The 19,877-nt window shown below is 55.1% G+C and overlaps 2 protein-coding genes across 10 annotated transcripts in view; both read left to right on the forward strand.

The window, feature by feature from the left end:
* The window catches only part of FAM193B (family with sequence similarity 193 member B), a 31,980-nt gene extending 21,778 nt beyond the window's left edge, over positions 1 to 10,202 (forward strand). For all 9 annotated transcript variants that reach the window (XM_028102636.2, XM_028102641.2, XM_088023430.1 and 6 more), the window contains 4 exons: positions 5,829 to 6,849; positions 6,999 to 7,074; positions 7,892 to 7,989; positions 9,820 to 10,202. In XM_028102636.2, coding sequence (XP_027958437.1) covers positions 5,829 to 6,849; positions 6,999 to 7,074; positions 7,892 to 7,988 — 1,194 coding nt within the window. In that variant the 3' untranslated portion in view covers position 7,989; positions 9,820 to 10,202. The remainder of the gene's footprint in view (positions 1 to 5,828; positions 6,850 to 6,998; positions 7,075 to 7,891; positions 7,990 to 9,819) is intronic.
* A 2,852-nt stretch (positions 10,203 to 13,054) lies between these two features.
* DDX41 (DEAD-box helicase 41) lies at positions 13,055 to 18,395 on the forward strand. The gene is made up of 17 exons (XM_028102708.2): positions 13,055 to 13,147; positions 13,230 to 13,340; positions 13,591 to 13,750; positions 13,824 to 13,898; positions 14,027 to 14,087; positions 14,214 to 14,350; positions 14,733 to 14,805; positions 14,932 to 15,085; positions 15,161 to 15,297; positions 16,113 to 16,275; positions 16,457 to 16,588; positions 16,871 to 16,942; positions 17,079 to 17,175; positions 17,313 to 17,462; positions 17,556 to 17,627; positions 17,743 to 17,853; positions 18,044 to 18,395. Exons 1-17 carry the CDS (start codon positions 13,121 to 13,123, stop codon positions 18,178 to 18,180), a joined length of 1,869 nt encoding a protein of 622 aa, XP_027958509.1. The 5' UTR covers positions 13,055 to 13,120; the 3' UTR covers positions 18,181 to 18,395.
* The last annotated feature ends 1,482 nt before the right edge of the window (positions 18,396 to 19,877 follow it).

The raw sequence follows: 19,877 nt of genomic DNA on the forward strand, positions 1-19,877 counted from the left end.
TGCTTGCTGGATTCCTCAAGGCACAGGACTTGCTTCAGTCAGTCAGTCATTTATTCATTCAGCAAACACTTCTGCAAATACTGAGAGCCAAAGCATGATGCAGTTAAGTTCTTACCCTGGAGAAGTTCAGTCCAGTGGAGAGACTGACACAAAACCGGACGAGCTCATTAGCATGTGACAAGCCCTGGGATGAGGAAAGCCCCCATCCTGCCTGGGCACGCTGGAAATGGCTCACCAAGAGGCTGACTTGAGAGCTGAGTGGCAGGGAATGAGTTCAGTTTCATCAGGAGAGTTGTTCTGGCAGCAGGCATAGCACATTCACAGCGGTTTGGGGTAGCCGAAGCTCAAATAGAGGAGAGGCAGGACAGCTAGTAGAGGTCCCGCTGAAGACTTTTGACTTGATCCTATAGCTGAGGGGGAGTCACTGCAGGGCTTTTATCAAATCTGCATGCCACCATGACTTTGGCAATATAGAAGGTGGCCTGGAGGGGTGAAACTCCCGGAGGGGATACTGAGGCCCAGGGAAAGCTGATTGATAGTGGGTCTGGAGCAAGGGAAGCAGACATGACTGGCTTTGGCGATCTGGTTGTGGAACAGAGATGAAGAAGTCAGGGATATCTTCCAGGTGTTTGCTTGGGTGACTGGCAGGATGGTGTGCCCTTCACCGAGCAAGGATGGGATTGGCAGAAGACAACAGAATTCAGTTGGGGAGCATTGACTCAGAGATTCTCAGGAGACCTCCAAGTGGAGATGGAGGTGTGGGGCTGGGAGTTGCCAGCTTGGAGATATAATTGAAGCCATGGGAATGACCCAGCCCATGAGCTGAGTGAGCTCCTCAGAGGGCTGAGGAGATAACCCAGTGAGCTATTCCTGGGCAGCCCTGCTCCCAGGCAAGCCCCAGGGCTTGGCAGCTCGTCCCCCGCCACCTCATTACCTCTTCACCTGCCTGCCCCCAGCTGCGTCTGCACAGCGCCACACTTGGGAGCCCAGCAGCGGAAGAGTTGGGTTTGACAACCAGCTAGCTCCAGGTCCTGGGTGGTCAAACAGCCCTGGTGCTCTGGAAAGCGGCAGCAATTCTACATCTTTTTCCAGCCCAAAGGACAAACCAGGACCCTTTCCCTGAAGCCTGAAGTAGTGAGCCAAGGGGTCCCATTGCTGCCTTCAGAAAGTGGTCAGCACTTTCTTTCTCCCATCCAGTGTTGCCTGACCAGAAGTGTACAGTGGGCAACAGCGGTCTCTTTAGCCTTCCCTGGCTTCTTAAGTTAGTTCCCAGCGAGCAGGCACACTTTGAAGTTCCCAGGCCTGGTGTGCTTTCCATAAAATCTGTGCCCACACATCCCTACCCCTTTGCTGGTAATGCCAGTAACAACTCTTCTCTCCCCTCCTTTTCCTCCTGGCAACTTCCTTCAGACTTCCTCAGGTAACTCCTTCGATGGTACTGCCACTGTACCTCGCACATCTCTCTCAGCTGCCATTTCGCACACTCCATGCACTCATTCAGAAACTTGCTGCACAGCTTCAGTCTGCCCAGTCCAGTCTGGAGGCCAGAGTACAACACAGCACCAGACAGTTGCAAGGTCATGTGATAGGCAGTCATGGTCATTATCTGTTTATGCATCAGCCTCCTCTCCAGTGTCCTTCCTCTACCTCTCAGACTTAACCACAGTCTGGCTGTCCACCAAAAACATAGCTTCCCCTGGGAGCCATCCAGTGGAGACTGCTCATTCTCTCCCACCTCAGGAGACCAATAAAGCTGAGTATCTTTCTGCTCCCTTACACCATTTCCAGACCGTGACTGTCTGTCCCTCATGTACTAAACCCTACTCCTTTGAAACTGACCCTGGCTCTGTCACCTGAAGTCTCCTGGCCACTCCTCTTCATCCACTGAAGGCTGTCACCTGCCCCTTTCTCTTCTTCCCAGGCCATAGAGATCCCCTGACGATAATTCACTCACTGTCTTACCAATAGTCTCAATTCCTTGCCCTGTTGCCCTTCCATTTACACCCACTCAGAAAAATCGCAGCCCTGGGTTTGACCCCTCCCTGCCTCTCCCCTTCCACACCTCTAGGAAAGCGCTGGATCACATCTATCTGTGGCACCCAGGCCGCGTGATCTCCCTCTTGCCTGAGCCCTCACATTGCCTAGCAGGCCTCTAGTCTACTCGTTCTTCATCACTTCTGTTCACCACAGACCCTTTGTCAGACCTCCAGATTCTTCTCAAATCCCCACGCTCTCCCCACCCCACTTTTCTTACTTGTCAGATGAGCTCACTTCCTGTATCAACAAGGGAAAAAAAGCCAGTGAACAGGCACTCCCTCAAACATCTTACCATTCCACCTGCAGACTTTCTTCTTGTCATGAGGGAAGAGTTACCCCTTCTGCTTAAGGCTGTGCAGTTCTTTCCTGCTGCCTCAGTCTTAAGCTCGGCTTCCTGCTCTGGCTCTGGCCTCTCCTGGGCTGGCTCCTGTCAGCCTTTCACTGTGCCCACTATACTATCTTTTGAAAGCAAACTGCCTTGAGTCTACAGCCTCTCTCCCTCGCCTCATCTCTCCTCCCATCACAGCCAGATTTCTTGAAAACTTGTCTGCATTCACTGTCTTTCCTGTTAGCTCATTGCAAACTGTTTTCCTCTCCCTCCCCTCCACAGAATCATCAGTGACATCTTTGTTGCTAAATCATACCCTCCTGTCCCATCTTCTCTGTCCACTAGGCAATATCTCACATTTTGTATTGGTTTTCCTTTACAAACATGTTCTCTTTGGCTCCCCTGTCCTCGGCCAGGTGGGCAAGGGGAAGAACAATGGGAATGCCGTGTTCTCTAGATTTCTCACCTTCTCTGACTTCTATCTCCTTCGTGGACTCCTCTTCCTTTCCTCTGACCCTCCCGGAACCTCAAGGCCCACTCCCTGACAAAGAGAAGCTGTCTAGATAGTGTTGTTCCTGGTTCACTAGGTTCTACCTCTTTCCTCCCTGCACTTCACATTGACAACTCCTGCTGCTATGGGGCACCTCCTCACAAATGCCCCACTGGTACTCAGACTGAGCACATCCAAAACTGAGCTTGTTCTCTTTCTCCAAGGAGGCCTGCTCTTCCTTCTCCATTGTCTGTCTAGTTAATGGCGCCACCATCCACCCAGTTGCCTGAACCAGAACCCAGGGTGCCATCCTGGGAGGAATGCGTCGTGGTGATCGAGAGCAGCGAGCCTTGGAATCGGACCTCAGTTTGAAACCTGGCTCTGCCACACTTGCTGGATGACCTTGGGCAAATCACTTCAGCTCTAAGCCTCAGTTTCTTCATCCACAACATGAGAATAACAGTAGAACCTAACTCAGATGGTTACGGGAATGAAACAAAGTGATGCACAGAAAGGCTCAACAGAGTGCACTTGGTCAGGGAAGCGGCAGCCACGCCAGGGGTCGTCAGTATTGTTCTTGTGGCTCATCCCATCTCCCCACCTGTCCCCGAGTCCTGGCCATGAGACCTCCCAAAGAGCTCAAACCATCCACTTCTCTCCACTCTACTACTGCTACTGAAAAAGCCGTCAATGGCCAAACATTGCCCTCAGCATCAAGCCCAGACTTGAACCTGGCCTGCAGGGCTCTTCAGCCCCTGCTTAGCTTGCCAGCTTCATCTCTCCGTCTCTCCTCCCTGGCCTTCCCGCCTACCACTCCCCACCACTCCTAAAAGAAACCTGGGCCCCAGCTCTCCCTGTGAATGTTTGCATTCCCTAAAGATTATATGTGCGCATTCCCCAGTCACTTGCTCTTCCTTCTGCCTAAAAAGTGCTAGTCTCACTCTCCAGGATGATCCCAGTCACCCTCCAGTGCCCAGCGAGCTACTGCCACCTCTGGGAAGCACCTCTGATGGCCCTGTCTGAGTTCCCAGAGCATCTTGTGCTTTCTGCCCTGTAGTTCTTGTCACTGTCACTCAGAATTAAACAGCCTGTTTGCATGTCCGTTTCCCCCAGCAGACCCAAGTCCGCAAGCAGACTTCTCATGCACAGCTGAATCCCCCAGAGCCCAGCCCAGTGCCTTATGGTCACTGGTCAGGAAGTGCTCGTCGAACAGGACTGAAAGACCTAGAAACTGCAGATCACACCTGGGTGTGCTGTCCCAACTCTGCCACTTTCTAGCCGTGTAACCTTGGGCCAGTTCCCTATTTGTGCCAAAGTCAGGTGTCCTCGTCTGCACATTGAGGATAATGGCGCAACAAGGGCAGTTGTGAGGATTAAAAGAGACAACGTGTAGGAAGGATCAGGCTCGTGGCACATAACAGAAAGCCTGTGTTCTGTGCTCTCCTCTCACTACCAAATCACACGTGGTTCCATGTCACTCCCTCTAACTCTTTGTTTTCAGACTTCTTTGTTTAGCGGCAGAACTCTTTTTTTGCGATTGAAGTCCTGCATGGAACCTCCATTCCTAACAGAAAAAAGCTGTGCTGGTACAGGGGAGGAGTGATGTGAAAGGCCTTCCAGTCCTTCTTTCATCCCCATGGCCTCAGAGCTCTCCTGATGGCCTTGACCTCCATGGCACAAGGCTGGAAACCCTGCCCCAGATCGAGCTGCTTCCCCACTTGAGCACCACAGTGCCAAGTCACAGCCTTGTCAGCACCTGGGGAAAGGGACACGTGCCCTCTCAGGTGTCCTCCGGGCAACACTGGGAGGTATAGGTAGGCAGTTTTTCTCCCAAATACACCAAGGGGGACGGTAAGGTTCAGAGTAAGTGATTTGTCCAAGGTCCCACGGTGGTGGTCCTAGCCCATCGCAGAGCCCTACTGGGGCACAGGGTCACCCTCTTTAAGTTGACTCTAAGGTGGTGGCATGCCCTCTTTTTCTCTCCCCAGTTTCCTTTTCCTGTTTCTCTCCCTACATTCCCAAATCAGCTAGAAATACGTGAAATGGTGGAAGTCATCCAACCCCTGGCCCAGCACCACCATCTCCTTCCCATGGGCTTTTGACATCTGTCTCTCATCTCCCTCTAAAGGCCTCCTTGGTCTGCAGGTGTGTGGAGGTTGGGCAGAGGGATGGAGTGACTCAGAGCCCACAGACTTCACTTTCATTCTCCAGAACCAGGTCTGTTAACACTGACTGAGTCCAGCCCCCCAGTTCTCACCTGGGCAGAGGGGCTGCTTTTATATCTTGCTGGAGGGCCCCACATAGCTGTCCACTGGGCATGCTTTAGGCATGGCCTTGATTACTTGAGGCAGCTGAGTGGTGAGTGGCTTTTATATGGAATTTCTCCCTCTTCCATAGCACCCATACACAATTCCTGCCACCCAGAGTAGTCTGACCTACTGCGGTGGTCTCACAGCTTCGTCTCACTTCTTGAAAGGCCTCCCATGATGTCACAGCTTTTTTTCCCCTACTACCAGCAGAATTGGAGAGAATGCCTCTGTAGCAGCCATCTCCTTCGCTTTGCATCCCCACTTTGGTCTTCACCCCAGAATTTTTGTCTGCCTTTTGCAGATGAGTCCACTGAGACTCAGCCAATGAATGAATTGCTTAAGTTCAGGCCTGGAAGGCAAGGTGCAATTAGCTGCATTCCTATCCCTTTGAGTCCTAGTGGGTCTTAGGCCCTAGGACTCACACTGGGACTCTGAGTGAACAAGCTATAAAAACCTATCCTCTGTGGGTCTGTCTCCATCCCCAGAACATGCATCTGATTGCATTTCATCCTCACTCCTGCAGGGTGGGTGAGCAGGCCTGAATGGCCAAGGTCCTGCCTCTAGCCAGTTAGCTGTAAAGTCGGGCCCCAGGCTGATGTGTCAGGTATCACATTGTGCCTGGCACTTGCCAGGCCCTAGCTGAAACTGCTGCTTATATTGACAGGAAAAGGAGAAGGCCCACTTGGCAGCAGAAGCTTTAAAGCAGGTGAATCGTAGTGTTTCTGGAAGCCGGGAGCCAAGGCCTGCCAGGGAGAGGCTCTTGGAGTGGCCTGACCGGGAGCTGGATCGGGTCAACAGCTTCCTGAGCAGCCGTCTGCAAGAGATCAAGAACACTGTCAAGGACTCTATCCGTGCCAGCTTCAGTGTGTGTGAGCTCAACATGGACAGCAATGGATTCTCTAAGGAGGGGGCTGCTGAGCCAGAGTCCCAGCGCCTATCCCCCTCAAACCTCAATGGCTCCTCAGAGCAACGGCCTGACATTAACCTTGACCTGTCCCCTTTGACTTTGGGGTCCTCTCAGAACCACACGCTACGAGTTCCAGGTGAGCCAGCCCCACCGTGGACAGAAATGAGAGGCTCTCACCCACCATGGACAGAGGTGAGGGGGCCCCCTCCCGGTATCATCCCTGAGAATGGGCTAGTGAGGAGACTCAACGCCGTGCCCAACCTTTCCCGGGTGATCTGGGTCAAGACACCCAAGCCAGGCCACCCTAGCCCTGAGGAGCCAAGCCCAAAGGAGGTTCCCAGTTGCAAGCAGGAGCTGCCCGAGCCTGTGGCCTCAAGTGGGAAGCCGCGGAAGGGCAAGAGACAGGGCAGTCAGGCCAAGAAGAACGAGGCGAGCCCAGCCCCCCGGTCCCCAGCCAGTCTTGAGGCTCCCAGTGCCAAGGGCCAGACCCCCAGCTCCAAGCAGCCAGGCAAGGCCCCAGAGCCTCCCAAAGTGGGCAGCTGTGCCGAGGCTGGAGAGGGGAGCCGGGGGAGCCAGCCGGGAGCAGGCTGGGCTGGTAGCCCCAAAGCCGACGAGAAGGGCAGCTCCTGGCGAAACTGGCCAGGTGAGGCCAAAGCACGGCCTCTGGAGCAGGAGTCCATGCAGCCCCCAGGCCCAGCAAGGCCACAGAGCTTGCCGCAGGGCAAGGGCCGCAGCCGCCGGAGCCGCAACAAGCAGGAGAAGACGGCCGCTTCCCTGGGTGAGTGCACCAGGAACTGAGTGGTTAGCCCCCCACCCCGCCAGGCCACAGGGTGGAGGGTAGTCCTCGGTGTGGGCAGTGCTGCCCCAAGAGCATGACCCCAGAGGCCTCGCCGTGGGCACTGAGCCCTCCTGGCTGTGTCTTCCTAGACGATGTGTTCCTGCCCAAGGACATGGATGGGGTGGAGATGGATGAGACTGACCGGGAGGTGGAGTACTTCAAGAGGTAGGTGTGGGGATGCCTTCTTGCCCACCCTCACTCAGGCTCACCCTCAGCCTTACACCCTCAGAAGGAGAGCCTCTCCAGGCTCTCTCCCTCCAGTCTATCTGCTGGAACCCAGGTAGCCACACGGCAGGACAGGCCATCTGGGAAGGCGTAAGGGACGGGGAGAAGGAGGCACGTCAGGCCCTAAGAACCAGGGCTTTCTCCAGCTTTATTCCCTTTGTGTGTTCACTTGCACTTCCTCTGCTCTGTCTGGGCTGAGCTCTGGGCTGGAGGCAAATGAGATACAGTCTAGATGGAGAGAGAGCCATAAACACACAGTCCAGGGATAAGTGCTGTTGCAGGAGTAAGGGCATGGGGCTGCAGACCCAGCTGAGACGTAGGGGTGGGCAGCGCTCCCAGAAGAGGTGGGAACCAAGCTGAGACCTGAGGAGTAAGAACCAGTGGGCCAGGTCAAACAGGGCCTTTGTGACAGCAGAGATGGTAGGCACAGAGGTTTCAGGCTGAAAACAACACACAGTACTTAGGGGAGCAGAAGGCCACCCAGTGTAACCAGAGTAAAATACAGCATGAGGAGCCACCCTGTATCCCGAGGCAGTGTCACTCTCTTCATACGCTGTTCCCTGGGCTCGTGGGCACCCTGTCCAGAAAGCCAGCAAAGCTCTCATAACCTGCTAGACCCCAATACCCTGGAGCCAGAGGGGTTGTACAGAGCTGACTTGGTTCCTTTAGTGACCAAGACACATGCGTCTAGAAGTCGGGTCCAGCAGGGAGAGGGTACCTCTGATTATGCTTTTCTGCTGTCTCTCAAACCTAATAGGTTCTGTTTGGATTCTGCAAAGCAAACTCGCCAGAAAGTTGCTGTGAACTGGACCAACTTCAGCCTCAAGAAAACCACTCCTAGCACAGCTCAGTGAGGTATGGAGACCCCCAAGCGTTGCATGTACTCCCTCGCCCCAAGTTCTGTCACGTTCTGTGTCCCCACCAGACCATTTCATGCTCTGGGGCATGGAGTTGGGCTAGTGGCTTGCCAGCCCTGGGCCCCTGCATTCCACAGTGACAGCTATGCACTCTGCAGACACAGGCCCCATCTCTTCTCCTATGGCCACTCACCCCTAGGCCTCTGTCCTTTCATCACTACCTCCTGGGCCAGAGCCTCCTGGGAGCCCTCCTATGTTCCTGAATCTCCATCCCTGGGCTATCTCCACCAGGCCTCTACTTCCCTTACTGGCTGCCTCTCAAGTGCTTAGGCAGCCTTAATCCCCAGAGGACTGCCCCCACCCCTGACAATATTAGCCTCAGGGTTGAATCTCACTTGCCCAGCCTGGTAGGCTACCCAGGTGCTTCCTAGCTAAAGCCATGCAAGAAATGGGTAGCCCCAAAGATCAGTGAGAGGGCAGATGAGCTAGACCAAGGCCTCGATGAGGTCATTTAGGCATGGAGAAGGTGGTAAGTGCTCTCCCCAAACAGGAGAAGCCCCATGAAGAAATTAATAGCTAAGCTGCCTCCTGAAGAAGACACCTGGCCCCCAGCTGGGCTCGGGGCTCCTCTCCCAACCACCTACACAAGTCCTTTTGTGTGAAATACTGACATATCAGATGATGTTCTGGACTGAGAACAGAAGACCAAGAGAAGGCACTGGGCTGAGCACCATAGTGCAGGAGAGAAGGGTGGCTTGCAGGCAGGCCTCGGTGCCAGGTTTTCAACCTAATGGCTGTGCAGTGCCCTATCATAACCCTGTGCTCTGTCCCTGGGATCAGGCCTTTTCTGGCTGGGAACCACACAACTGCCCTTAAAGCAACAGGAAACTGGGGCAGGTGAGCTGAACTCAGGGAACCCCAGGAGGATGTCCTCACCTCTCCTACCCCTTCTCTTCTCAGTGCCAGGACAGCTCCTCTCTGGGTCGGGCAGCAGACTTCCTGGACCCTCATCCGAGTTTCCTTGTCCTCTTTTGGTTTTAGGATTCCCCACCCTTGGGGCTGAGCTCCCTATGGCACCTTGGGCTGCCTGGAGTCAGGACTGTCTTTAGACTCACCTCAGCCCCTCTCTCTGAAGGGGCTAGGCTCCCTCATCTTTTGCCAAACTGAAATGTCCACACCCTCAGGAGCTTCTGCCAGGGCCAGGGTGCCCTCCTGCCCCTTTTGTCCACTTCCACAGGATCCAGGAGTTATGGGAACCCCAGGCACTTTGATTTGTTGCCTCTTCTTAGAGAAAAAGGGGCACACCCCTCCCCCAGCCAGGAAACCTCATTTGGCCATCTTCTCTCAGGGACCCCTTCTTTGGTTGAGCTCTTTCCCAAGACACGAGATGTTCCCTCCCTGCCCCACCCCACTCTAAGGGCTCTCCATTGACCTTTCCACCCTCCTCAGAGTGGGACTGGGAGCCCGGAGAGTATGTGAGAAAGCAGTGCAGGCGTAGATTCGGGACCTAACCTGGGCTGTGTACCTGGAGCCCGAGTGCGTACGCTGCCTCTCCCCTGCCTGTCAGCAGGAGAGCGAAGGCCAGAGGCGGGCTCTTACACCACCCTGGCTCGGATAGATGTGTGCCAGGGGAGCTGTCCCCTGGCAGGGTCTTAACCTGAATCCTCTGCTGAAGGTAATCAAGGAAGTCTATTCAGTATTTTCAGCCCAGGGAGCAAAAATAGCAGGCAGCTGTTCCTTCCCATGGGGATCCATGGAAACCCAGAGCCAGCGCAGGGAGGCTCAGGCAAAGGCTCACTCACGGTTTGGCCATGCTCTGTTTTCTCAGCCCCCTGCCGGGTCGAGCTGCTTCAGGGTGTCCTGAGACCCCAACTGCCAGCTGAAGGTCTACAGTTTCTTCCTCCACATCCCTACCCACCTGCCCAAGATCTCCCTGCTCCTCACCATCCTGGACCAACCAAAAGTTGAACGGATGCTGTGCCGTGCTGGGGCCCCTCAGGACCTCCACAGAGCCGCTTCCTGGTGCTACGCAGCCTCCTCACTCAGAGCCTGGGGGCTGGACTGGCTTGTGGGCCGGGGGCTGATGGTACTGCTGGCCCAACATTGCTCTCTTTGTGTTTGGTTTTGTTTTTGTTCTTGTTTTTCAATTCTTTACTTTTGATACTGTGAAGATCTTTCCTGCAGAAAGATAAAGCAACATTTGGACACAGAGTCAGTGTGTTGATGGTTTGCTGGTCTGGGGCAGGGGTGAGGTGAGGAATGTACTCAGAAGCATGGGATCTGCCTTGGTCATTAGCCTCACTGAGCAGATATTATGTGTCAACAGTTTGGCAGTTTTCACTTAATTCCACAACTGTTCTAAATGGGGCTGTTATCCAATTTTACAGATGAAATTAAAACTAAGACAGTCTGGCTGAGCAGAGTTAGAGCCTAGGCCCATATAACAGCAGCATCTGTGTACTTTCTCCTGGTGGCAGGACTTTGGTATGTGACCTGGAACATCCCCTTCCCCATGCCCTGTTTCCCCCTCTTCGAGATGGAGGAGTGAGACTCGATCTCTGTGCAGCTGCTGTGAGAAGGGGTCTGGGAAAGGCTTGAGGCCTTTACAGACTGTGCACCTTTAGCCTGGGTTATTGACATTGTCAAGGGACGTGGAGTAAATGGAGTTTCTATAAATTGGATCTGACTTTCCAGTGGGAATGACACATATAGCCTAAGTACTTGAGAGTTGCAAATAATGAACCCTTCTGTAAAGTAAAGTAAACTACCTCATTCCTATCTCTCACCCCCTGCAGATCTGGTTCATAAATTCAGATTTTAACATAATAGGTTTGCCAAAAAAAAAAAAAAAATGCCTCACACACGCTTGTGGTCCAACTCCTTGTTCCTCTTGTCGTTTTCTGAAACTGACACTTAACTTGAGCTTATGTGAGGAGCAGTGGAGGCTGTAGCCACACAGTCACTAAGAGCCCTTTACAGAGTGTTGGGAAGCAGGATCAGAAACCATTCCCCTGGGCGCCTGGGTGGCTCAGATGGTTAAGCATCTGCCTTTGGCTCAGGTCATGATCCCGGGATCCTAGGATCGAGTCCTGCATTGGTCTCCCTGCTCCTTGGGGAGCCTGCTTCTCCCTCTGTCTCTGCCTCTCTCTCTCTCTCTCTCTCTCTCTGTCTCTCATGAATAAATGAATAAAATCTTAAAAAAAAAAGAAAGAAACCATTCCCTCCTCTTCCCCCTCCTCCCAGATTGAACCCCACCATGGGCAGTCAGTGCCAGCTTCCTCTTCTAAAGAAGTTAAAAAGCATCGCCGACAGGCTCAAGGCTCACAAGTCCTGGTCCCTGGCCTTTCATAATCCCCAAGGAAGTCTGCATATGCCGCTGTGAAACCTGTCTCTACGTACATACTATCTGTGTTCCTCTCTCCCTTCAACTCTTGCACCAGGCTCCTGCCCTGCAGTTGAACTGGCATAGCTACCTAAAATTCTGCTTCATCATTCAAAAATTGCCTGTCTGATCAAGGAGCTGCTTTACCTACAGAGAAAGACCTGTGGATGGCATTCAGAGCCTTCCATGCCTGGCCTCTGCCTCCCAGCACTCCAGCCACACCAGATGACCTCAGTCTCCCTCTAGGCCTGGCACCCTCAGGTCTCCCAACTTTGGCTCACGTTTCCTTCTTCCCAGATTACCTTTCCTTCATTGTGTCCTGCTTATCCTTCACATTCCAGCTGAAAGGCCACTTTTACTAGGAAAATCTGTTTGCCCTGCCTTGTGGTGCTTCCAAAAGTACTACTTTATCTGTCTTAGAATATTTCTCCTTAACCTGAAGACCCATTATATTTTTGTCTCCTCCACTAATCCATAAACTCAAGCCGGGTTTGTGTCTTGTTCATTTTTTATCTGCTTCACTGCACAGTGCCCAGCATGTGCTGATAATAAATACAGGAATGAAGGAAGAAATAGTACTGACGCATCACTCCTCTTTAAAAGTCCCCTGTGAGGGGCACCTGGGTGGCTCAGTCCTCTGACTCTAGATTTCGGCTCAATTCATGATCTCAGCATAGTGGGATCTAGCCCCAGGTCAGACTCCTTGCTCAGCGCGGAGTTTGCTTGAGACTCTCTCTCCCCCTCTCCCTCTGCCCCTTACTCCCGCTCGAGCTCTCTCTCAAAATAAAATCTTTAAAAATAAATACAAATAAAGTACCCAGTGAAGTTGAAGTTACTTTGACAGTCAGCCCTGCATGCTCTGGACCACCCAGCCTACCTATCCAGCTTTAGCTTTGGCCACCCCCACTCCACAGGAGCCGGCCACGTGGTTTGTTTGTTCTTTGAGGAATCTGTACTTGCACATGGCCAGCCCTTCACTCCTACAGGACCCTCAATCAGAAAACTTCTCTTTCCTCCACTTCCTGGAGTCTAGGAGTCCTGTTCTGAGAGTCTACACCTGTGGAAGCTCAGATTCAGGTCTCCTTGAAGGCTTCTCTGGTTCCCCAGGCAGTGAGTTACTTTAAGCTCTATCACAGCATTTACAATAATAATCGCTCCATATGTGTGTACAGACCCTCAGCGAAAAAACACTTGTCACCAGCATTTTATTTATCCCTCGCCACTCTGAACATACGTGCTGTCTCACATAGATGAGGACGCCAGTCAGAGCTGCAGTGTAAGCTGATTCATTTTTCCGTAAGGCACACCCCGTCCCCGCGCCCCTGCCCGGGATGGAGGCCCGGGCGGGATCCCAGCTGGCCCCGTCCCGGGACGTGCCTGATGACGTCAGACTGAGCGAGGCTGGGCAGCTGGCCGGCCGGCCTCTTCGGGATCCCCGATCTCCGCTTTAGGGACCTTCTTCCACCAGACTTCGTTTGAGCCTTTAGCGCATGCTCCAAATCCTCCAGCGTCCCATAATACACTGTCTGACGCTTTGCCCTCGCCCCTGGCAACAAATGCGCAGCCGCCCAAGGGACTTTGACGCCGCGCTGCCTGATAGGGTCTCAGAGGAAAGTTTGTCCCTCTGCGCGATCCGGCACTCAGAGGTCGTTGCTAGGCGCCCACGTTCCGCTTCTTCACATCTGATTGGATTTCACTCAAAAGTTGAGGCGGGGTTTTACCGTAGCGCGCATGCGTGCAGCAAAGGATGGAGGACTCGGAACCCGAGCGGAAGGTAGGAGCGAGACAGGGGTCCGCGCGGGTGGCGAGCGGCAGTGAAAGCGGGGGGCCTGAGCCTGACTTCTGGGTATTTGTAGCGGGCTCGCACCGACGAGGCGACTGCCACAGGAAGCCGCTCCGAAACGGAGGATGAGGACGACGAAGACTACGTGCCTTACGTGCCTTTGCGACAGCGCCGGCAACTGCTGGTGAGGGCCCGGGTTCGGAAGAGGAATGAGGGCGTGGGATCGGGGGGCGTGGGGGGGGGTGGCCGCCAGTGGAGCGAGCTGCCAGTACTCGGGACAGTGGCCGTCTGGCGAATGAGGGACGGGCAACCTGATCTGAGGTCGCAGGGTACAGATCCCTCTCCCAAAAGCCAAGATCTTGACGCAGGCCCCCTGGACCCAATGCTCCGCTCTGTTTTGGGCTTGGCTCTGAGGGGCTCTGGTGGAACCTCAGCTCCAGAAGCTACTGCAACGAAGGCGCAAAGGAGCTGCGGAGGAGGAGCAGCAGGACAGCGGCAGCGAGCCCCGGGGAGATGAGGACGATATCCCGCTGGGCCCTCAGTCCAACGTCAGCCTCCTGGATCAGCACCAGCACCTCAAAGAGAAGGCTGAAGGTGGGCTGGAAAGCAGCAGGGAGGCGCAGTGTGGTACAGTGCTTTGGTGTCTGACATCTGCTGCTTTCCTCAGCCCGCAAGGAGTCTGCCAAGGAGAAGCAGCTGAAAGAAGAGGAAAAGATCCTGGAGAGTGTGGCTGAGGGTCGAGGTATGGTTGTAGCCAAGGCAGGGAGGGAGGTGGACCCAGCCTCCTCCCCCAACCCCAGGCATGTTATATCTCATGGGCCTGGCCTCTGGGAAGCAAGAGCCAGCCCTGAGCCTCGTCTGTCTCCTCAGCCTTGATGTCAGTGAAGGAAATGGCCAAGGGAATCACATATGATGATCCGATCAAAACGAGGTATGTTTTTCAGTCTGTGGGAAGGCAGTCGCTTTTACTTGGAATGGTATGTGGCTGAGACTGGCAGGTGCACCCCAGAGCCAGTTGTGCCCGGGGCCTCTCTTGACCCCCACCATGCACTCACAGTTGGACACCCCCCCGTTATGTCCTGAGCATGTCTGAAGAGCGGCATGAACGTGTACGGAAGAAGTACCACATCCTGGTGGAAGGAGATGGTATCCCACCACCCATCAAGAGCTTCAAGGAAATGAAATTTCCTGCAGGTACCTGGGAACTTTGGTAGTCAAACAACTGTGCGGTTGTGTCCCAGCTCCCCCTGAGTTCAGCATCTGCAGCGATGGGTCTAGCCATTGGAGATGGAGGGACTTAGGTTTGAATTTCAGTTGCCCCAGCTGTACCTGCTCACTGTCTTCTGCCATTAGGGAGCTTCAGTGGGCAAGTGACATTGGCCTTAAAGGGACCTGGGTGTAAATCTTCCGTCCAGTTATCCTAGAGGTCTTAGACAAGTCTTCTTTTTCTCTGTTTTTTTCTTTGGGCCTCATTTGTAACTTGAAGGGAGCGGGAGTAGTGCCGATTTTACAGCTTTGGGAGGCCTGATAAAGTATCTGTGAGACACAAGGGTGATACTAAGGTTGTGTTCCGTAGCCATCCTGAGAGGCCTGAAGAAGAAAGGCATCCACCACCCAACACCCATTCAGATCCAGGGCATCCCCACCATGTGAGTGTGGACCTGGGGGCCCTGAAGAGGGCGGTGATGGGGAGGAGCAGTCACTAGGTGTCCATCTGGAGACACATTCCCTACATTCTACTGAACCTGATCTTCAGGCCTCTCCTCTCCCCACAGTCTCTCTGGCCGTGACATGATAGGTATCGCCTTCACGGGTTCAGGCAAGACACTGGTGTTCACGTTGCCTGTCATCATGTTCTGCCTGGAACAAGAAAAGAGATTACCTTTCTCCAAGCGTGAAGGGCCCTATGGACTCATCATCTGCCCCTCGGTAAGACAGACTAGGCTGGAGACAGAGCGGAGACAGGACTGCCTTCTGGTACCAACCTCTGCCCTGTTCTTACAGCGGGAGCTCGCCCGGCAGACCCATGGCATCCTGGAATATTACTGCCGCCTACTGCAGGAGGACAGCTCCCCACTCCTGCGCTGCGCTCTCTGCATCGGGGGCATGTCTGTTAAAGAGCAGATGGAAACCATCCGACAGTGAGCATAAGCACCCCCACCCTGTGGGCCTCCCCAGAGCCGCTCGACAAGCTAAAGGGCCTTTTGCTTTAGTTACCCTTGCAGACCCTTCCAGAAGCTTCCTTGTCCTCAAGGAGTTCCTTGTCTAATGGGGAGATCAGTTGGGGTGGGACAGAGGGATGTGGTCAGGTACTGTGGGAGCACAACAGATGGAATGGGGGCATCTGGGAGGTCAGGGGTCAGGGCATTCTGGGCAGAAGAGACAGAGGTGGGGGACCCAGGATGTCCAGGAAGGTCAGGGTCATTTAGTGTGGTCCAGCATGGAGGCTGAGACACTAGGGCAGGGCCAGATCCATGGCCTTTCCACACAGTGCAGTCGCCAGCAGACAATGCTAATTGCCCGGGACCAGGCTCTGGAGTCACGGACAGGCCACACTTAGGCCCTTCTTTCCAAGGCATTGCCGGTCTCAGGGAAGATTCGGATACAGAAAAGATTAATTTAGCATTCCAGGGAAGTGAGCCCATCAACGCCTACAAAGGGGGCTGCAGGAGCACATACTGAGACCTGTGTGGAGATTCAGGACCATCCTCCTTCTAGAGAGGGAAGGGTATGCAGGGTTGATTCATGGCTGGGGAGGAGCTCTGGAGCAGAGCAGTAGTCAAGAAGGTTGCAGCCCCTTCTGGAAGAGACATGTTTTACAAGTAGGGCAGGGTGGTGGACGTGATGAAGGGACAGGTGAGGAGGGACAGGAAAGAGGACAGAATGAGCAGAATGCCAGCCCTTAGGTGCAGGGATGGGCGGGTAGCCCTGAGCTCAGGGTCTTCTTGCTCCCCAGTGGTGTGCACATGATGGTGGCCACCCCTGGGCGTCTCATGGATTTGCTGCAGAAGAAGATGGTCAGCCTAGACATCTGCCGCTACCTGGCTCTGGACGAGGCTGACCGCATGATTGACATGGGTTTCGAGGGCGACATCCGCACCATCTTCTCCTACTTCAAGGTGCCCGTCCCTGCCTGGCTAGGGCATTCCTGCCACCCTCCCCAGCACACCCCATTCAACTGTGGCAGGCCCTGAGGCCTGGCACTGCCCACCCACTGCCCCTGCTTCAGGGGGCTACATCCCAGCTACTTGGCCTTCCCAGGCCTCACATGCCCTCAGTCGTAGCCTTACTTTTCCTCAGGGCCAGCGGCAGACCCTACTCTTCAGTGCCACCATGCCTAAGAAGATTCAGAACTTTGCCAAGAGTGCCCTGGTAAAGCCAGTCACGATCAACGTGGGGCGCGCTGGGGCCGCCAGCCTGGATGTCATCCAGGTGCGCAGGCGCTCCTGCTGAGCGGGGCCTCACTTGTGAGGGTTGGATCTGGCCAGGCCGCGCTGAAGCTCTCGGAGTAGGGTTGAGGGGCCACGTTGTGGGCACTGGGGTTTCAGTCACATCCCCAGCCCTTAGCAGGAAACATTCTTAGGGCAGCCAGTGCTTTATAGCAAGAGGCTTCTGGTTTCCTCCCAGCCAAGATTGGGGGCCCAGGCTCTGTGGCAGGGCCAGGGCTGGTGAGCCCATTTGCAGGCCCACCTGACCTGGCTCCTGTGATGGCAGGAGGTGGAATATGTCAAGGAGGAGGCCAAGATGGTATACCTGCTTGAGTGCCTACAGAAAACACCCCCACCCGTAAGTGCAGCCCACCAGGCTGGCTGAGGACCCCTGGAATGAAGGGGAGGGGGTGAGTGGGGGCAGCATGCTGGAGAAGGTCGGGCACGCCTGGTTGGGGTCAGCCCCCATGACTGAAGTTGGCTTTCCTGGACAGGTGCTCATCTTTGCGGAGAAGAAGGCAGATGTGGATGCCATCCACGAGTACCTGCTGCTCAAGGGGGTCGAGGCGGTGGCCATCCATGGGGGCAAAGGTCAGGGGGTAGTGCACACGTGGGCATGGATTCTGCTGCCATTGCTGCCCTCACCTAATCCCTCTCCCTGCCTAGTAGGCCTGCCACTACTCCCCAGATTCCTGTCACTCTAACAGCTCCTGCCTAACCCTCCCCAGACCAGGAGGAACGGACCAAGGCCATTGAGGCATTCCGGGAGGGCAAGAAGGATGTCCTGGTGGCCACAGACGTAGCCTCCAAGGGCCTGGACTTCCCTGCCATCCAGCATGTCATAAATTATGACATGCCTGAGGAGATCGAGAACTACGGTGGGGAGCTTGGGTGGGGGGCAAGGTGTCAGGGGTGCGGGCTGGGCCCCAGCCCCTGGGCAGTAGGCCAGAGGTTCTGTTCCCTCTCTGCAGTGCACCGTATCGGCCGTACCGGGCGCTCAGGGAACACAGGCATTGCCACCACTTTCATCAACAAGGCCTGTGGTAAGGCTGCCACCAGGGCCACCCCAGCTCTCCCCTGGGTCCTCTGCCTGTGGCTACCTAGGTCCTGGCTGCAGGGCCTAGGGTTGGGCCTCATGGTTCCCTCCTACCTCCACAGACGAGTCAGTGCTGATGGACCTGAAAGCCCTGCTGCTGGAGGCTAAGCAGAAGGTGCCCCCTGTGCTGCAAGTGCTGCACTGTGGGGATGAGTCCATGCTGGACATTGGAGGTGACTGCTGGCCAGGAGACCCCGGGGCAGTGGGGGGGTGGGGGGAGCAGGGGAACATGACGAGAGCACCACAAAACTAAGTATGTGCCGCACATCAGAGGACTTGAGGGAGGGCTCTAATGGGAAGCCAGGGTCTGGGGTGTGGAGCCTGGTCCTGCAGTCTTGCTGACTCTCACCCCCATGCCCCCAGGAGAGCGTGGCTGTGCCTTCTGTGGGGGCCTGGGCCATCGAATCACTGACTGCCCCAAACTCGAGGCTATGCAGACCAAGCAGGTCAGCAACATCGGCCGCAAGGACTACCTGGCCCACAGTTCCATGGACTTCTGAGCCACCTGTCATCCCTTGTCTCCAAGAGATCTGTCTCCAGCCACCTCCTACACACACCAGCCCCCTGGACAAAAAGCCAGCATCTTCGGCCCAGCTGGCCTGGGCTGGGCCAGGCTGGGCCTGGCTGCCTGTTCCCTGTGTCCCCCAGAATTACTATTTTTGTTCCCTTTTGCCCCAGCTGTCATTAAAGCACAAGCCTCTCTGGTCTCAGCCTAGCCCTGCCTCTGTGTTTCACCTTCCCTGACCCCTGCTTCCTGGACAGGCCTCACCCTCTGACCTCCGTAGCCCCTCTCAGGCAGGGAAACTGGCATCTCCCACCGCTACTGCCAACACGGCCGGCTGGGTTTGGTTGTGGAGAGAGCCACGTAGCTGGGGCCCCCTGCTGGGAGCTCTGGGTACCTCCTCTGGGCTAGCTGGATTTGTGGCTCAGGGAGAGACCGCATTGGTGGGCCCTGGGGAAATGGCTGGGTTTTCTGGTCTCTGGTTGGCTCTTATAATCTCCAACCTTGCCCCAGCCTCCCTCTTCCTGTCAGTTGTATGAAGCTCCCGGGGCCCCTTGGGAGGTGACTTCCTGCCTCAGGCCCCCTGCCTACTTGCCTGCCCACACAGACTTCAAGTGGAAAACCCTCTGTCCATCTCGCTGAGGGGGCAGCAAACGCCACAGGACCACCACTCAGGCCACTAGCACTCACTGACCTCACTCTGTGCCTGGCTGTCTGTTGGGCTCAGGATCCAGGCAATTCAGGCAGACGCCTGCTGGGAGGTTCATAGGTAAGTGGGAGAGACGGGAGATGGGAATAACGGGGTGGCACATGGCGCAGGATCTCCACGTCTGGCAAGGAACGGGCAGAGGAGGAGTATGGGCAGCAATTCCTCGGGGCCCGGCACTTCATGTGCAAGACCACATGCTTATCCCAGCAGGACAGCAGTTGCTCAAGTCATGTTTGTCACTTGGTGTTTGGCCTTGGGCAAGTTACTTAATATTTCTGAGCCTTGATTTCCTCATCATTGAAATGGCAATGAGAATGCAAAGAACAGACTGTCCGGCTGCAGGAGCTTCGGGCTGCCCAGGCTGCAAGGGATACAAAGCCGGGTGGAGAGGCCCTTGGAAAAGACTTCCTGCCCACACCCCATATGCGACCCTAGAGTATTGCTCAGCCTGGTTACACATGCCTGCCTAAAGGTGGCATTGAATGAGTGACAGGAGGCTGTCCCCAGAATTCAGACACACAGAGCCCCAATAGCAGCCTCTAGCAAGGTGAAGCCAAAAAAAAAAAGGGTGCCTAGCAAGAAGCAAAATTTAAAAAAAGCATGTGATCTCTCCAGGGACCCACTGGGGGCATGCCACCCACACTCACATGACTGGGCCATGCCGTGAGGACGGGCTCACTGGTGGGGCCCTTGTGCTCGGTGTGGGGTGGTCAAGGGGGGGCCTCCTCGGGGGAAGATGCAGCCCAGCTGTCAAGTGGCACAGCAGTAAGGGGTTCCTGGGAGGCACTGGGCCGAGGGGAGGTGGAGGCCAGGACGGGGCACCTTGAGTGTAGGGCTGAGGAGCCCAGGCTACAGCCCCGGGCAGGGGGCAGTCAGAGGAGTTGGTTTGGGGTTGGTGTAAAGGACCACAGTGGGCCCTGTTGGGCAGTGGTTCAAAGAGGAGATAAGAGGCTGGTAATGGACAGGGACTGTGAAGACAGAGGGGA

The sequence above is a fragment of the Eumetopias jubatus genome, unplaced genomic scaffold, assembly GCF_037043125.1.
Source record: "Eumetopias jubatus isolate StellerSeaLion01/CBP00866 unplaced genomic scaffold, mEumJub1_p1.0 scaffold_5, whole genome shotgun sequence".
Classification (NCBI taxonomy): Eukaryota; Metazoa; Chordata; class Mammalia; order Carnivora; family Otariidae; genus Eumetopias; species Eumetopias jubatus.